General features: G+C 31.7%; 1 protein-coding gene across 3 annotated transcripts in view; it reads right to left on the bottom strand.

Annotated features, from left to right (window-relative positions):
- Positions 1-15,646, bottom strand: part of LOC129965763 (latrophilin Cirl-like) — a 168,733-nt gene extending 153,087 nt beyond the window's left edge. For all 3 annotated transcript variants that reach the window (XM_056079926.1, XM_056079927.1, XM_056079928.1), the window contains exon 1: positions 14,842-15,646. In XM_056079926.1, the coding sequence (XP_055935901.1) occupies positions 14,842-14,859 (18 nt within the window). In that variant the 5' untranslated portion in view covers positions 14,860-15,646. The remainder of the gene's footprint in view (positions 1-14,841) is intronic.
- Positions 15,647-16,885: the final 1,239 nt, after the last annotated feature.

The following is a 16,885-nucleotide window of genomic DNA, read 5'->3' as shown; positions in this document are numbered from 1 at the left end:
TGTAATTAAATTCTGAATTCAGACGAGTGGCAACAGATCTCGTTGTTAGATTAAAAACGAAGAAACGGACTTTTTTTTTTTTTTTTTTTTTTTTTTCAAATCTAGCCTGATATTTATATCGCATTGAAAAACTGAACAGCACTGGAATCTGTATTTCAAAATTGAAAGATCAAAGGATGCAAATACACTTTTTTTTTGTATAAAACATTTCTTATATTTTGTTCTTCCACTGATCGAAATAATAATAGGAAGTGATTTATACAATAGAACTCAGAAATGTTGAGTATACTAATTATTACAGGGAAATATTAACTTGTGCTATAAATTTAGAAATTGTTGAAAACTACTTGTTTTATTATGAGATTTTGTTTCAGTAACGCTCGTATATTAATAGCCAAATGTGCAGAATAACACAACGACCAGCAACAGTATATACTGTATCTTCTGCAACTTAAATCGATTTTGATAAATGATGCAAAAATTTGTCGACTGTAAAAATTCGTAAAAAAAACGATGCGAATAGCGCAATTCTAAAAGATGGACGTTCAACGACTAGAATTCGCTATTCTATCGTATACGTGTAACATCGAACATCGACAATTACAAGATCTTAATCAAATGCTCATTATTCAAATGCCAAAATCTGTTAATTATTTTAAAATTTTGAAGATTTTTTTTTTCCGTGAAAGATTGTAACAAAATAAATAATACAAGCTCTAAAAATTATTCAATATACTTACAAATATACCGCATTATATCGATTAATATATCATATCAAAATATATGAGAGTAAAACGATAAAAATCTCTGAGTATTTATAAGTAGTTCTTCTGAAACAAAAGTAAAAGAAGCAATCTGCATTGCCTGTAAACCACTGATTAAACGATATTTACATTTATGCACGAACAATGGGTTTATTTCCTTCGGGAATGTGGAACCATTCTCCAATAAATATTGCGAAGCAGAAACCAGCAGCACGAACACAAACCTATTAGCGGAAGTGTAAATCGTCCTGGAACGCGCATTTCAACGATTCTTTAGAAGAAATCAAGAGCATCTTGCCATTGTTTTCCTATATCAGACGATCAAGGGGGTGCACAAGAGCAGATGGGAACAATTCCCAGGATTCGATCTGATTTGTTCCAAATGTAAAAACATTTTTCCTTGAAAGCACAATCGTGTCTCGAGTCCGAATTCCCAGTGGATCTAGTTTCCGTCGTCACATGCTTTTATATTAGATTCTCTTCCTGGCATTTCATACCTACAGCCTTCACTCGGGAGATTTGGCTTTACTTTTTATTTCATTTTAACTATTATTTTACCTTACTTTCTGCTGCATGTTTATCTAGACTTATTTTTTATTACTGTTATTCTCTTTATTATTCTTTTTTCTTTCCCCGCTTTTGTGCGTTTCCTATAAACAGAACGATATTTTAACTCTTGGAGAACAGATTCTGTCCATTTTAAACACACAGAAACCTCGCTTTTTTACAAATTTTTAGAGCTAGCTGAGAGAAGAAAACTTTTTTCAAGTTAAATAAACCAAGTTAAACATAGAGGTGCTTTTCTCCTTTCTCTCCTTTGGCTTAGAACTCACTTCAGTTCTAAAGCTACGTAAAATGAAAAACATACTCTGTAAGTGTTAGTAAAAGTCGGGAACAGGGAAGAAAGAAAAGTTCCGGTTTTATTTTGATAACGCAAAAAAGCCCCGCTGTTTAGATTAGAGAAAGAAAAATGGATAAAGAGGTGAAAAGGCTGCCATGTTTTCGGCTTCCCTACCTCACCGAGTGCAGCAGTCACTGTATTATGGGTGATTTTTTTTTTTTTTTTTTTTGCATCCCTATGTTTAGTTTGGGAAAGAGCACAAGTGAATATCCTACACAACAAATACCGCAGTAACAGAGCTTATTTAAGAGCAGATGAAAATTGTAATCACAAAACGCTTTATCAAACAATTTAATACCCTTGGTTCTACTAAATTGCCCCATTGATGACTCATTTGCTCTAGTTTGTTTATATGGACTGGAATTCAAAATAAAGACAGATAAAAGCAAACACAGATGACCTACAGTGTAGTGAATATATTATATTCATTATCCTTAGACTAATTCTTATATTAAAAGTATTCAAAACATAAAAATTTCTGGTGGACTTTTGTTAATTTTAGAATAACTAAAGATGGGTTATTCACACCTCTATTATCATTGTTTCTTGATCTCGAAAATTCGAATTCATCTATTTTCAAATCAAGTGATTCCAGGTTATAATAAATACAAAAATAATCCCATGTCGTGCATCAGCATAAAGAATGAATTTGTAACAAAAATTATATTGACAAACATTAGATCATAAACTGTGTTCAGAGACTTTATCTTTTGATGAGCGCGCAAATAAAAATTCACGAAGAAGGTATTCCGAATTATATTCTGTTTAACAATGTATCACATCAAACTAAAATCTGGAAAAATTTACAGAAAATAAATCAATATCTCAATTTTACAGAACAATATATTTTTCTTAATAAGATATTTTTCCTCACAGAACTGGCAATTTGTAATAATTCGCAAGTGCATGGAAAGCTATCCATCTAAAACCATAAAAATGTATACACAGAGATTTCCGATAATGTTTGACTGTTTAATATCATGTACCTTCCTTAAGATATCCAATCATTACCCAGCATTTAGCACCGCTACTTCAACTGCAATTAAAACGACATGAAGTTAAATCAAATACAACTGCATACAAGCATTCTGCTGAAGATGTCGATACTCGCAAAGATTGCTTATCGAGATTTATATATCGAGTAAATAATGCATATACAATTGAACTATTTGGGGGCGATGTTCTTTAAAAACAAGGTAGGTAACTATGTCGAAAAGTCGATCGTGTGTGTGTGGAAATACAGCTTCTAAATTTAATAATCTTAAGAGTTTAAACATATTTTAAATATATTTATTATTATATATAACCGTTTTGCATTTTGTTTCCAAGTCAATTTTTTGGAAAGTAGCAATTATTTTTATATTTGCATTTACATGAGTTTTAATGCTATTTTACATCTTTAAATGCAATTTCTTTGCCAGAATGTTCTAACGAAAAACTTCATGAATTAAAATCGAATGCATATTTTATTTCACGTTATTATTCAGTTAAACTCTAATATTTAAAGGGAAATACAGGTTGCTTAGTTCAAGAACTATAAAACATAATCCTAAAACCATTTGCAAAATTGTAGGCAAATTATTTGATGAACATCGAAATTAAAAGGTTTTTGCTTTATATCTCTGTTTAGCCAAAAAACACCTTTTTTATTTTAAAAAACTTTTGCATCAGACTGGTGCATTTGGCTTCATGATGAATTTTCAATGCTTTTTATGAAAAAAGGCAATATATATAACTGTTTCAGAGCGTTTTTCAAAATATTCATTCCGAACATAATCGCATACCTTAAGGTTCAAAAAATGTGCATCCATTAACTCCCGTTTCATTCCGAAATCTTAATGTAACTACAGCAAAGTGCATAAATTTGATTTTAGGACCCAAACCTAATCCAGGCCTTCCTCGAGCTGGATAATAATTAATAGCCTTATCTTCGCCAAACATCCCTACATTAATTAAAAGCTTTATTTGGAAGGAGGTAACGAAGGGGCTGCGAAACTAAAAGACAAGCGCCGGACTAAATGGCAAGCAAAACCAATTAATGCGCACCTATTAACGGGCTGTAGGTGAACAAGGAGCAAAAACGCGCGCACCCACCCCACTCTTAATTAGTCTTTAACAATGCTGAGGGAGAATGTGCGCAAAGATAATTGATGCTGCTATGTACATACACAGAGTTTCGAAACGTGATTATGAGTGGAAATTCTTTATGAAGCATCACTTGTTGACAGTGAAATTTAAAGAACGAAATCGGACATGCATGCACACGAAGAGAAAAAAGCGACTATTCAGAGAATCATTTATAGATGTACTACTTTTACAGTTATCGTTTAAAAAATTCCGACTTCTTTTATTCAAGAAAATCGGAGGACTTTTGGTAAGAGTCGTTTCGTTTTCTGTCCAACAGATGGCAGGAGAATCGCTACTTTGATTAAATGTGTAGCCACAGCGTTAAGAATCGCCATTCGGTCGCTTTTAGTTCATATTGAAAATAAAAAGCGCTGAAATTAAATTTTTTATAACTAAAAATGGGTCGTCGGAAAAAAAGTGAATGTAGGGCAAATAAATATCTTTATCATAAATAATGAAACATTTTAAAGCATGAAAAATGCACTCAAAATATACATTCTCGGATACAATTTCTTTGATTCTCTGCAATAATTCTACCGAAAGATGAATGTGTAGGTGAAATGAAAGAAACGCTTACAACTTAGATACTCAAAGCAAACTAATTAACCGAAGTGGAAAATTAAGTTTCATTTCGTAAATAAAAGAAATCCGAAATATGTTTTGCAGATCCGAAATAAATATTCGCCTGCATTTGGAGGCAAACGATCAATTCCTTTTTGAAATGATGAGGCGAATCCCTTATATTCGCATTTTTAATGTTTAAAAGAATAGATGAACTGACGGCGCTTAATAGAAATGCATCCTAAACATTCATTTTACTCTGAACTTCAGGATATTCTATTTCACATAATAGCTTTCTAAAAGTTACGAGATTTAGAACTCATAGTTATGTTACTTTCTTAGGCCATTAATAACTTTTTTTAAACAAAACAAAAAAAAATGAATCACCGCTACAAAGTAATAAGAAATGGCGCAACCTGAAAAAGGACAGCAGAAAATTCAACATATACAGTTCCTATTTGTTGGCATGAGGGCTTCGTGTTTTCTTATCGGATCCTTCGAATGATTGTGATACGATTTATCATAATCGTTTCCGCCAATGATTGATTCCCAGACGATTAAGTATTTATAGTCAGTCCGCAGAACTGGAGGTGGGAAAGGAGAAGTTTACAATCCCCCCTCTTATATCTGGGTTAGATGATTTATAGCATAATTGCACCAGAAGACCAAATGCAAAAAGCATCTTGCATGATCAGTTATTTCGAAAATTTCTTTTTTCTCAAACATTCTGCATCTTTTATTTTGTTCCGCTGACCGTTTTTTTTTTTTTTTTTTTTTAATACGGGAAACAATAATAGTATTTACCGAAGTGGGTGAAAATACTGTTTCCCATTCTTTGTTTTCGGTTTTTATCGTTTGTGTGAGTTATTATGCAGAGTTCCGACTTTGATGAATGCGTCTGAAGTAGTGAAATATATCGATATTTTCCCCAACACTACTCGTAAAAGAAACATACTCGGGAAAATCGTGTATTTTCAAGGAGCGCAAATTATAGATTTTAAGCCGGAAAATAAATTAATATTTGTATTAAAATGAGTGAGATGGATTGTGTATTTGTTACTTAAAACAATACATCTTTTCATTGAGCAGAAAACTAACTGAAGGGCATACAAAAGTGATTGTTCTCATCTTGATAGCATAATAGCCGGGGGGGGGGGGAACGGACAAATTACAAGCAAACGAAAGTGCAGCTGATTTTCAACTCGAAAGCTATCATTTCTAAAATTCATAATAATTATCTGCCTTTAAGAGTTGATTTGAGAAATATTGACAACAGTAAATAGACAGTGATGGAATACAGCAAAACTTAATAAATACCGGCAAATCTTTAAATGCGTTCTTTCCATGAAATATTAAAACTGTTATCAAGTAATTTTTAAACATTAAAAGTTATTTTAATAGCAGCATATTTTCCATGAGACGTTTTATCGGGAAAAACAGTTGCTTTACATATTTACAGTTTTTTTTTTTTTTTTTAATGCAAAGGCTGTTATTTAAGTTAATCGATTTTTCTACTTTTAAATAAAACTTGAGTATAATTAGCGCTAGTTCATACATTAATCTGATCTTCACTAGATATATTGACAACCCTAAGAGCTTTCAAATTTAGGACAATTTATACAAATCTTCAGGTGTTTTTTTTTTTTTTAATGTTCTTGGGCTATGCTTAAAAATTCGATATCCAGGAATACTTTTAGTATCCTTAATAAAATATTAATGCCAAACAGTATGTATTATAAATTTAAGAAAAATATCCTTTATTAGATCATTGTATAAAATCGACTTTCAATGGAAACTTTTATATATTTTATGCAGACTTGATCGCATTTTGTTCGCCCTATATTAATTGTTCCTGCCCGATATAATCGATCAACATTTTTCAACCATCGATACTTGATAGCTCAAAATTCATATTCCCAAAAGACGTCAGGGAACACTCAAATATACAAAGTAGGAAACGCTGCACAATGAATACTTGCACTCAACTGAAGTCCTGAATAGGATGATAATGCAATAAACAGCAATCTATACAGTTGATTGCCATTATGCAAGTGGCATCTTTTTCACATTCTTCTTAGATAATGATTATTATAAAAGCCGTATAGCACCTTCAATTTGAGGAATCATACCGAATCTACAACTATTTCTGAGAAATTTCAGCATTAAAAGGAATCCTATGTGCAATATGTTTAATAATGCATCTCATTACCTTTTCGGAACGTAAACTGCTAATGTAAAAAGACTCAATTTTAAACAACATTTCAACACGTACATTTTCGTAAGTAATGTACTCGTTCATACCTTACCATGTTCTGTCAACATGTAAAGACAATGATTAGGAAGCACCGAGTTTCACAAAAACATAAGCTGAATGATTTTATAACTACCTTGAGTGCCAATAACAATCACGAAGGAAACTTTATATCCATAATGCATATCAGCCTTTACGTCAGAGAAATCCATTTTCATATGTTTACACAATCCGTTGAATAAAATAAGAAAAGGTTGACATTCGGTAGTTTTGATTTATATGTCCTTTTCCAGATTTTCCCTTTCCGCCGACATTTCCTGGCTGTAATCCCTCTTAACGGAGTGACCGTTTGAAATTCAATGAGCTGTTCGGCATATCTATTCTTTTCCTGGATTCCATTCCCACCCCCACCCTCCATTTTTTTTTATTATTATTATTACTATTATTTTCCATTTCGACATCGAACTTAAGCTTCTTGGGATTGTGAAAGTGGAGAGAGAGAAAGGAGCGTTTTTCTTCCATTACTCGAACTAGAACATTGCCCTGGTATTAGAATAGATAAGTAAAAAAAGTTTTCGAAAAAAGGGAATTTCCGTGGCTTTGTGAAAAGCATTTAACGATATTTCGTGGATTATCATTACGGTCCCAAAAATGAAATTCCGAGGAGAAAAAGTACCCCAAAGATAGCTGCTTCCTCATTTAGCATATCTGCAATGAAGGGGTGGAAAAGGGGGGGAGTAATGTGATAAAAGAAAGAAGGTTTGAGTTTCATTTATTCCCGTCACTAAGTTCATGCCACTGAAATGTCGGATTTAGTTTAATAGTGAGGATTTAGTTCTAAATGTGTTTCTCTAATTGATAAACTCATAGCGTTTAAATTGAAAAAGCGGCTCCTTTTTTAAGAAGCGTGATTTTAGTGCACAACAGAATACATGTAGTGCGTTTTGATTTTCAGAGAATTAATGGAAATGAATTCATTTAAGTAATCCCAGTAATTGTTAAAAAATAAAGCTAAATCGAATGCAATTCGAAACTAACAACGATTAAAAGATGGCATTTTACTAAATTCCAAAAAATAAATTAATTAAAAGACATGGTTAAATTAGCATTAAATACAATTATGCCCAAAATTACGCTGAAAATTTCAATCTAAAAGAAAAGCTTTAAGATTTTAAATAACATTTTTTGAATTACCAATAAACAAAATAGCTCTCGATTTTTTTTTTGTTGTTGTTGTTGTTGTCGTTGCTTATTTGATACAGTTGGTTAAAAAAGAAACAGCAAACTAAATTTAGCAAAGAAATAATTGAAGCTACTAATATTGTATAATCATATCTTCAAAAACAAATTCATTGCATTTCATTAGTTTAAAAATTAATCCTTTTTATCAAATTTTGCTTCGAAACATTTGTTGGACATAAAATATCAAAAAAATTCATCCAGGTTAAACAGTTCAAACAATGAAGTGATATCAAACAGTTCTTCGTTATAACGTCACCAATACTCTATAAATAAGCCTATTCAAATTCGTAAAATTCCGATCAGCGGAAAGAGCAAAATCTGAGAAGACTTGGGAAGAAAGCGGCAGAAGACTCGGCCGTACTCCGCTTCGGCAGTTGTGACGTGGGTCTCCAACTCGAGAGGTATTTATTATACAATTCGCTATATTAGTTATAAATTTTAAAAAATTAAAATAATTTCAATTTTAAGGTCTATTTGAAAATCCGAATTGCAAATGAAATAAAAATCCCAGATTCAAAAAAGCTTGGACGAATAGGAAATTCGATAATTGCGATGGATGGTAAATGCTGTAAAATTATTTCATTTATATGTTGGAAAATGGCAACACAAAATAGAAAGGTTAAGATGAATTTATAACAATACATTAATATTAATCTACACTGTCATTTTTAAACAGAATTTGCTAGATTTTAAAAAAATCCAGAATCGGGATCAATTTAAATCTCAAATAAGTAATATCACGATTACTTCAGATTATCAGCTTCGAGCAAAATAATACACGAGATCTTTAATCTCCAACTGAGCCGAACATTTTACTTTCAGAACATGAATTTGCTTTTCAAAGGTCATACTAAAGAAAAACACTAAAAATTGAAACAAAATTGAGAATTTTTAATCATTCTATGGAACTATAAAATATTAGAGACGAGTTCGAGAATTATCACTTCATCAAGTTACGATTTAATGTTTTCCTCACAAAACAAATTTCGTAGCTTTTAATATAACAAAATTTCTTTAATAAATAATTTAAGAGAACTGTCAAAATAATGTAATTCCTCCGTCACAAAAGAAGGCCACATTTAACGTCTGAAGTGCACCTACCAATTTGTATAAAATTGTTACATATCGAGTGTAAATTGTAGTAAATTCGGCCTATAGTAAATTCTCGTGACATTTACTGCAAGCTCTGTAGACAGTTAAAAGATAAATAAACAGAAAACTTGAAAACTGAAGTCAGAAGTGCTGTAAAATTACGAATTTACAAGCACTCCATCTCATTAAGGGAACTAGGAACATTTGCATCTTCTAAAAAAACATTTTTTTTTTAGTCTAATAAAATGGAAGACATTTTATCGATTACAGAAATACATAATCTGTACAGATTTGAAAAGTCGGAAATTTATAAATGACGCTTTAACAAAGAAACAGGAGTTTCTATGACAGAATGTTTTAATTTTTTTTTTTTTTCAAAACACGTTTCCTACACATTTTGATATGCATATTACACATTTTATTCATTCCAATCATATGAAATCTTTAAAAAATATTTACACACACTATTCACCTGTTAAACCTATTTTCATTGTTTTCTACACAATAGTATTAATCTTTAGACGCAAAATATCGTTTTTTAAAGTTATACGACGTTCATTATTTTTATTATTAGCAAAATTAAATAAAAATAAGTTCACTGCAATAATAAAACCTATGTTCATATACTACGCTCATTTTGGAGTGATTTTACTCAATTCTATTTTCTGGGCTACTGATTTGAGATTATGAATTACAATACACATCCGATTTATCATTAAAAAAAAAACAAATACTTTTAAGGAATATTTGTCTAGTGTTTTATGATTAAAATAAAATCATGTGTTCGATAAGTCTTCAATTTTCCGTCAGATAAAATTTATGCCCAAAAATTTCCACTTCATTCAGAACACAAATGTCCACAATTTCTACTGTCGAGAACGTCCCAATTTTTTATTTATTAAAAATATAATTACAATTATATTTTTTTTAAAAAAATAAAGCTTTAATTAAAGCTTTATTTTTTTAAAAAATCTCATTTCAACAGCCTTCACGCCCCAGCAAATTCGGGCTCAACAAACATAAAAGTGTCCAATCTCGAGACAGTGAACATTGGCGTCCTTTAAGCAGATCAGTGCCCCAACCAAAGGAGCGAAGGGATGACCCTCCCGCCATCGATAAACCAGGAGCTCTATTAGCACCGTCGGGAGGAAAATGCAAATCTTATCAGTCGCTAATGAACCTGGCAATCCAGAATCTCTCACCTTCGCACAGAAAAGGGGTCCGGCCGGTCGACAATGAGATAATAATTGAGTCCGCTTGACCGGATTGATTAGGATGTGCACTGGACAGATAAATGTTGGATGTAATAGAAATGACGCCAGAGAAGCCTGCCGGAGCACTTGTCACAGAAGCAGAATTATTATCGAAAACTGTCCGGGATGACAAAGGGTGCGAAGTGAACAACTTGCGTAACCAATTGGAACAGAGCCGTCTTTTATACGCTACTTAATTGGAAATAGCAACTTTGTGGTTGGTGACATTTCATTTCTGACGAGGGCGAAGTTTTTCATCTAGTCTGTTTCGCCATAGTAAGGCATTTTGGAATAATGACGAGTTTATCTCCAACGAATTAATTTTAAACGAACAGTAGAATGAGGCTCGATTAAATGCGCATTCCACTCTTCCCGCCCCTCGAGCTGGGGGTGTGTACCATATAATATAACCATTTCAGATGCTTCAAGATTTGTAACTGTAAAAGTAGGATTTAAGAATTATTTCAATAAAATATTTTGGAAACATTACATTTTCTATTTATCATAATTTTTCTTAAAAATTTAAGATTCATTTATGGCATTTAGATGAAAATAAGGTCGCCAGAAATACTGTAAAGCGTTGAAATACCCACACTTTCTTCAATGAAAATTATATATTTTGGAAATAGGGCTGCAGACCCATAAGAAAATGAAATCAAAGTTTATGCAATAGACGTGAATAAAATCAGAATGATTAAGATGTTTGAATATTAATGAATCGAGGAATTTTAAGAACTGCAAATTATGGAATTTCACGTCTTTATCACATAAACGTTTAGAAATCAATATAACATCTAGACAGAAAGCTAAATGAGGCAACTTTAAATCATTCTGGCTTCGATCTGGCTCGTGAATACTGATTATTAACAGAATGGATCTGATCTGTCGACTTTAATTCATAAGAATATATTAATCTCGGTCAACATTGCATCCATAAATAAATGAACCAATCTTATGTGACGAATTCTAAAAAAGTATAACAATATGCATGACTTTTTTTAACATAAAATCCCGTATTTGATATTAAAATAAGAAATTTAAAGTATAAACGTAAAAATTGCGTTTTTGCCTCTGGTGGATGATATTGTTATAGTATGCATTAAATTTTTATAGCAACGACATTGTAATGATTTAAAAGTGGCCACATCCCAAGAAAAAAATATTTGTAAAAAAAAAAAAAATACGTTTCAAAATTGAAATATCGTTTGAAGAAAATAACCCTTAAATTCGCTTCACTGAATTTCTTATAACAGAAAATGCGATGGAAAATTCCTCGTGGTTAATGGACTAACAGTAACTGCAAGCTTCCAAATTCAGAATATTTACATAAGTGTCGAGTCAACTACTACCCTTTTAAATTTTATTCCTTCTCTCAAGCTTGTTTGTCTTATCCACCCTAAACCATTCCGATCAGACGATAAACAAACAGTTTATTTTCGAAACCAGAAACAAAACAGTCCTGCAGTAAACAAATGTTCAAGTTTAGAAGTTTCAGAGCTTACTTTAAATATTTTCTTTTTCTTTTTTTTATGTTTTGAAATAGACTGCTCATGTTTATTGAAATAAAATGGGAGGAAAGAGAACAGCATTTAATGGCTGCGTTGCGTGATAAGAAGTAGAATGGTTACATTTGATTCTATAATGCAGAGTAACCACGCTCCAAATGTAACAAAATGCGCAATATCCAAGATGGAAAAAATCCTGGAATTCTAAGAAAAACAAATTGTTCAAATAACTGTTGCGCGTTTACGTGAATTTTATAACAGGCGAGATTCAAACATGAAATAACGTTTTTCAAAGCAAATTGCTAATAAAGAGAGAAATATTTAGATTGAAAACAATATTACAAAATAATGGGTTTCAAAAGGAGAATGATTTAATTGGACAAGAATACTCAAATTACATAAACTATCTATTTCATGCCACTGAAATAAATTAGCCATACATTGTTAAAAAATGAACTTTTTTTTCTCTGTGCAGAATGTTTAAGCATAAAATAAATAGGCCATTAGCTTTTTTTTTTTTTTTCCAAATATAATATTTCGAGAGTGGGTAATAACAACAATCACTTCTATCCGCCTTCTAAGTTTTATAGAATTCTACTTTTAAAAAGAATATAAAACGATAAATTTAATAAACAAAACGCACTAGGATCCACCGCGTCGCCTAATAAAAATCATTGCAATTTTTTTTTTCAATTTGAAGCTTCTGCAATTACTTTGTTAAAAGTAATGATTTCCCTGCGAATGCATCCAATTCACTGACATTCTGTAATACGTCAAAATTGAAATTATAAAATATTTGTTCATACAAACTTTTATAAAAGGTGGACGAATTGTGTTAGATTCCAAGTGAAAATTGCAACGAATTTCGTCATTTAATATAAAATGGAGATTTAGCAAATAAAATTATGTTTCGGTGAAATTAAACTAAATTACTCCTCAGTTTTTTAACATTAAAATAATTCAGTTAGCTAAATTTATGACAATAAGTAAATCAACTGACTTTAAATCGATCTGTGATAACCAAATTAAATATATTATATAATTATACATTTGTTATTAATAGATTGTAATATTCAAACACTTATTTCAGACGAATTTATCGCGCAAATACACACACACACAGAGGAGAGAGATTGAATACATAAGTTTTGAATGTGTAAAGTCACTTCATTCAAATGACTGAACGTGACACGGTCGAACCATGTTAGCATATATATTAAAGTACTTAACGTTAGCATATATATAAACGTTATATAAAGTACTATATTATAAATTTTTACTTAAAATTTATACACGTAGACATTACTAGGGTTGAGTAATACACAATTTCACAAAAATCGGTCGAATTGTTTTTATTGTGGGAACTGCATTAACGAAAAAAACTGGCCATCACCAGCGTATTATATTGGGTGTCAATGGCATTAACAAGAGAGATGAAGATAAATTTCTCCAAAAATCACTGATGACCTATGCTAAACTTATAATCCTTGTCTAGGGATTCATGAGCTTGAAAACAGCTATTTGGGTGGTCTTGCCGGGCACAAGTGACCACAGTTAACAGCCGCCGTTTTAAGGCAAGATGAGAAGTTAATAGCAAAAATAAAATCATTTGCATCAATCCCGCAGTTTCCAAAGAAAAGGCGACTGCGGCAATAAATCTGCAAACGACTCCGCAAAATAAGGGAAGCACAAAAGCGGAGGGCAAGGCGCGTCTCCAGCGTTGAGACTCGGGCACGGCAAGCCGAAGCGACGCTCACAAAAGGAACAACTTCCCAGACAGGTTCTAAAAGCTTTCCCCAAAATATACGGGGTGGATCTGAAGGGGCAGATTACTCAAGTGGTCAAACGTGCAGTATCCGTCATGTAATAGATATTTCCCGTATCTTAAGACGCAAATCCGCATTTTTTTGATATAGCCTGCACGCACGCATCGCAGATAATGGATGCATTCGGCTAAAAGTAACGATTTCGAATTCAGTGTTACAAGGTGAGAACGGATAAGGTAGGGCATAGATGTAATCACGATATCTGTGTTGTGTATATCGAGGAATCCCAAGATGTCCCAAAGATACGAAGTAAATAAAAGGTTTATTACAGAGAACTAGATTCCTCAAATGTTTCACTTTCACAAAATGGAAATAAAATATTTAAAATTCTATAAAAATTTATTTTTGAAATACATAAAAAACGTTTACAAAGTTCTTAAAATTCATACAGTGATTGAAAAACTAATTTTTAAAATAGTTTTCCAAGTATTGTTAAAACGTAAATATTTTTTTATATGTGAAAATATTGATTACAATTTTTTAAAAAAAATCAAGTTAAGGTTATGTCTATTGATGAAGACTACTTTAAAATTAAGTGTACAGATGGGAAAAATGTTTAATCAGACTGGTTTTTTCGATTTTTAATTAAAGAATTCGATTAGAAACTATGATACAAGAACCAATCCTACTTTGAAACAAAATAAAGCAAAAATTATGACTACAGCAGTTCTAACCAATTCATTTAATTAAGAAACATATTAATCTTATGATAATTCTTTAAAAGAGTTATTCATGGGTTTCCGAGTCTAGTTTAAATGACAGAAAAAAAGCAGGATTAGTTCAATTGTACATTCATTAAAATATTTTTAAAAGAAAACAACAAAGAAAGCAAGTTTCCCAAAAGTCACCTGGTGTAGAAATTATTAAATGTAAAATTCGAAAAAGGTCTTTTGGAACTAGAAACAAATTTCGAAGCTACTTCTACTTAAATTTATCAAAAATTATGCTTCTTTAAAATTTGTTGAGTCAAGTCATAAAAAATAAATTGATTTGAGTTTAATGACAAAAATATAAAAAAAAAAGTAGATTTGGTACAGTTTTTCTGAGAAAAATACGTAATGCAGAAAATTAATTTTTTTATCAAAGTATATTTTACAAACTAACACAATCTAAATGTAACTAATAGTTATATTTCGCTACAAACAATTCTCAAATGATCACTCATTAGATAAGGAAATTACAGTTTCAATACCATTAAAATGGAAAATAACAAAGGCAATTTTTTTTTCTAATTATGACGTAAAAGATTAAATACTACTTAAGAAAAAAATATCCCTTTAAAAAAAGGCACGTAAAATGAAACAAACCAGACTACTCACCAATTCGTAGACTTTCATCGACGCAAGTCTTAGTGCGGAAATGAATACGTATACTTTTGGATATCACAAAAAACACTGACAAAATATCGTCGAAAAAGTCACGAAACATTCATTTGTAGATTTAAAAACTTGACATCCACGAAGAAGTGTTTAAGGACAAGCAAGGCTGATGAGAAATCCACTGGAGACTGTTCGGTATCAGCTCATGGTAGATTTAAATGGAAGAAATCGAAGAGTTGAATGCCATCGAACAGTTTCGTCATGCACTGCAAGAAACCCGATGGAACTGTTTTCAATAAAACGATTAAAATGGCTTCAAACGATTTCAATTCAGTGGAATCAGCTATCAATAGAAAAACTGGAGGCTCATCATTTTTTAACTACTTCACAATTCTACAAATATTCTTATGTTTCAGGAATAGTATAATAAATATTTATAAAGGAATCGATGATTATAAGCTTAATCCAAAATGCTGCTGCAAAAGCACTGCCGAACGTCTGGTTCGTAACATCTTCAAACATTCCATTAGACCAAACGAAAATTCATTTCCGTTTTAATAAATCCATCATTTTCGTTTTCTCCGTAACACGATAATCCATCAAACAATACGTAAATTTAAAGACATTTTTTCCACCCGAACACTCATACGACGCGCACTGGTCGCGAGGTGGTTGACTTGGTTCCACTGCTCGGAAAGTCGACTATTTAGTTTTTTTTATTATTTTTTTTTTAACTGGAATCGCACGCTGCATCCGAACCTCTTCACCCGACGAGGCACTACGGCGCTCTGAAGAATGAGCCGCTTTGATGTGGCGTTTGGAACCCAGCGAAAACGAGGGGTGGTAGTGTGGGGTGACAAGAATTCCACTTCGTGATCCGATCGCCGTGACGTCATGTGTTGTGTCTGTACGGGTCGCCGCCAAGCGGCCATTTTGGCGTAAATACCATATATCTCCATGTTATTTATGCTATGGATTCGACAGTTCATTTCGAAATGAGTTTTAATCTACGTCTTTATAAGGGTGCGAGATTATGGAATTTATTTAATTTATTAATAACTCTTCTTCCACAGTTTTTTTTTCCCATTTACTCTTCTCTCACTTAATTATTAATTTATTTTTCATCTTAAATTATTCCTCCAGATAATTTATATTTATCATTTAATGTTTCTTTAGACATCTGTTATGAAAAGAAAAAGTTTTTTCAGAATTTATTCTTAAATCTGATTTGATTTTTTTTTAAAATCTAAATGAAAGAAATGTGATTTTTAAAAAAGCTGTATTTCATTTTTATAAAAGCAATATAAATTCTTCAAAACAAATAAACTAAAAATCCTTAACGTTGGACTTCGAAATTATGAAAATATCTTTTCTTTTTCTTTTTTTTTTTTAGTGAATAATAACATAACCGGACAAAAAAAATTGTTAGAGATTCGTTCTTCTGGTCCAAAACACAATACTATGATAATATAATTTATATGCAATACGAAATAAATTTCAAAAAAAAAATCTTTAAACTATTTATTAATTACTAGTAGAGTCTAATGTAAAGTAAACAGAATAAGAAGTCTTTTCTATAATACCCAGTAACTAAGTGTATAGTAACTGAGCAGGAAATGTCGAGTTTGCAAGTGGCATAGGAATGTCGAGTTCAACAGGGCGAGTGAATGTAGCGTCCCTTGAAGCCTTCTCTCTTTCTTAAACAAAACATTTTTTGCATCATTTTTCTTAAAAACATGTCCATCTTTTGTCTTAATACTGACAGCAGATCACGGTTGCTTGCGTGTAATGTCGCAGTGGGATGAGGGGGAGGGGGGTCCAGGTCCAAGACTCGGTCTTGCCGAAAAACCGCGCATGAATGTGTCTAGTGCATGTCAAATTTATCAAAACCAATGCTTTTCAAGGTGCAGAAAGTCTGAGTCAGGATGAGACCGATCAAATATTGTTCGTCCTCTGACAGAAATTTAAATCACGAAGTCTACCGCAAAATATGTTGCTGCAAAATTGACTTTAAAATAACGAAAGTAATCTTCATATTGCCTTT

Source organism: Argiope bruennichi, chromosome 4 (genome assembly GCF_947563725.1).
Source record: "Argiope bruennichi chromosome 4, qqArgBrue1.1, whole genome shotgun sequence".
In the NCBI taxonomy this organism is placed as follows: domain Eukaryota; kingdom Metazoa; phylum Arthropoda; class Arachnida; order Araneae; family Araneidae; genus Argiope; species Argiope bruennichi.
Note: the sequence above shows the minus strand (reverse complement) of the source record. Positions and strands in the feature narration are given on the sequence as shown.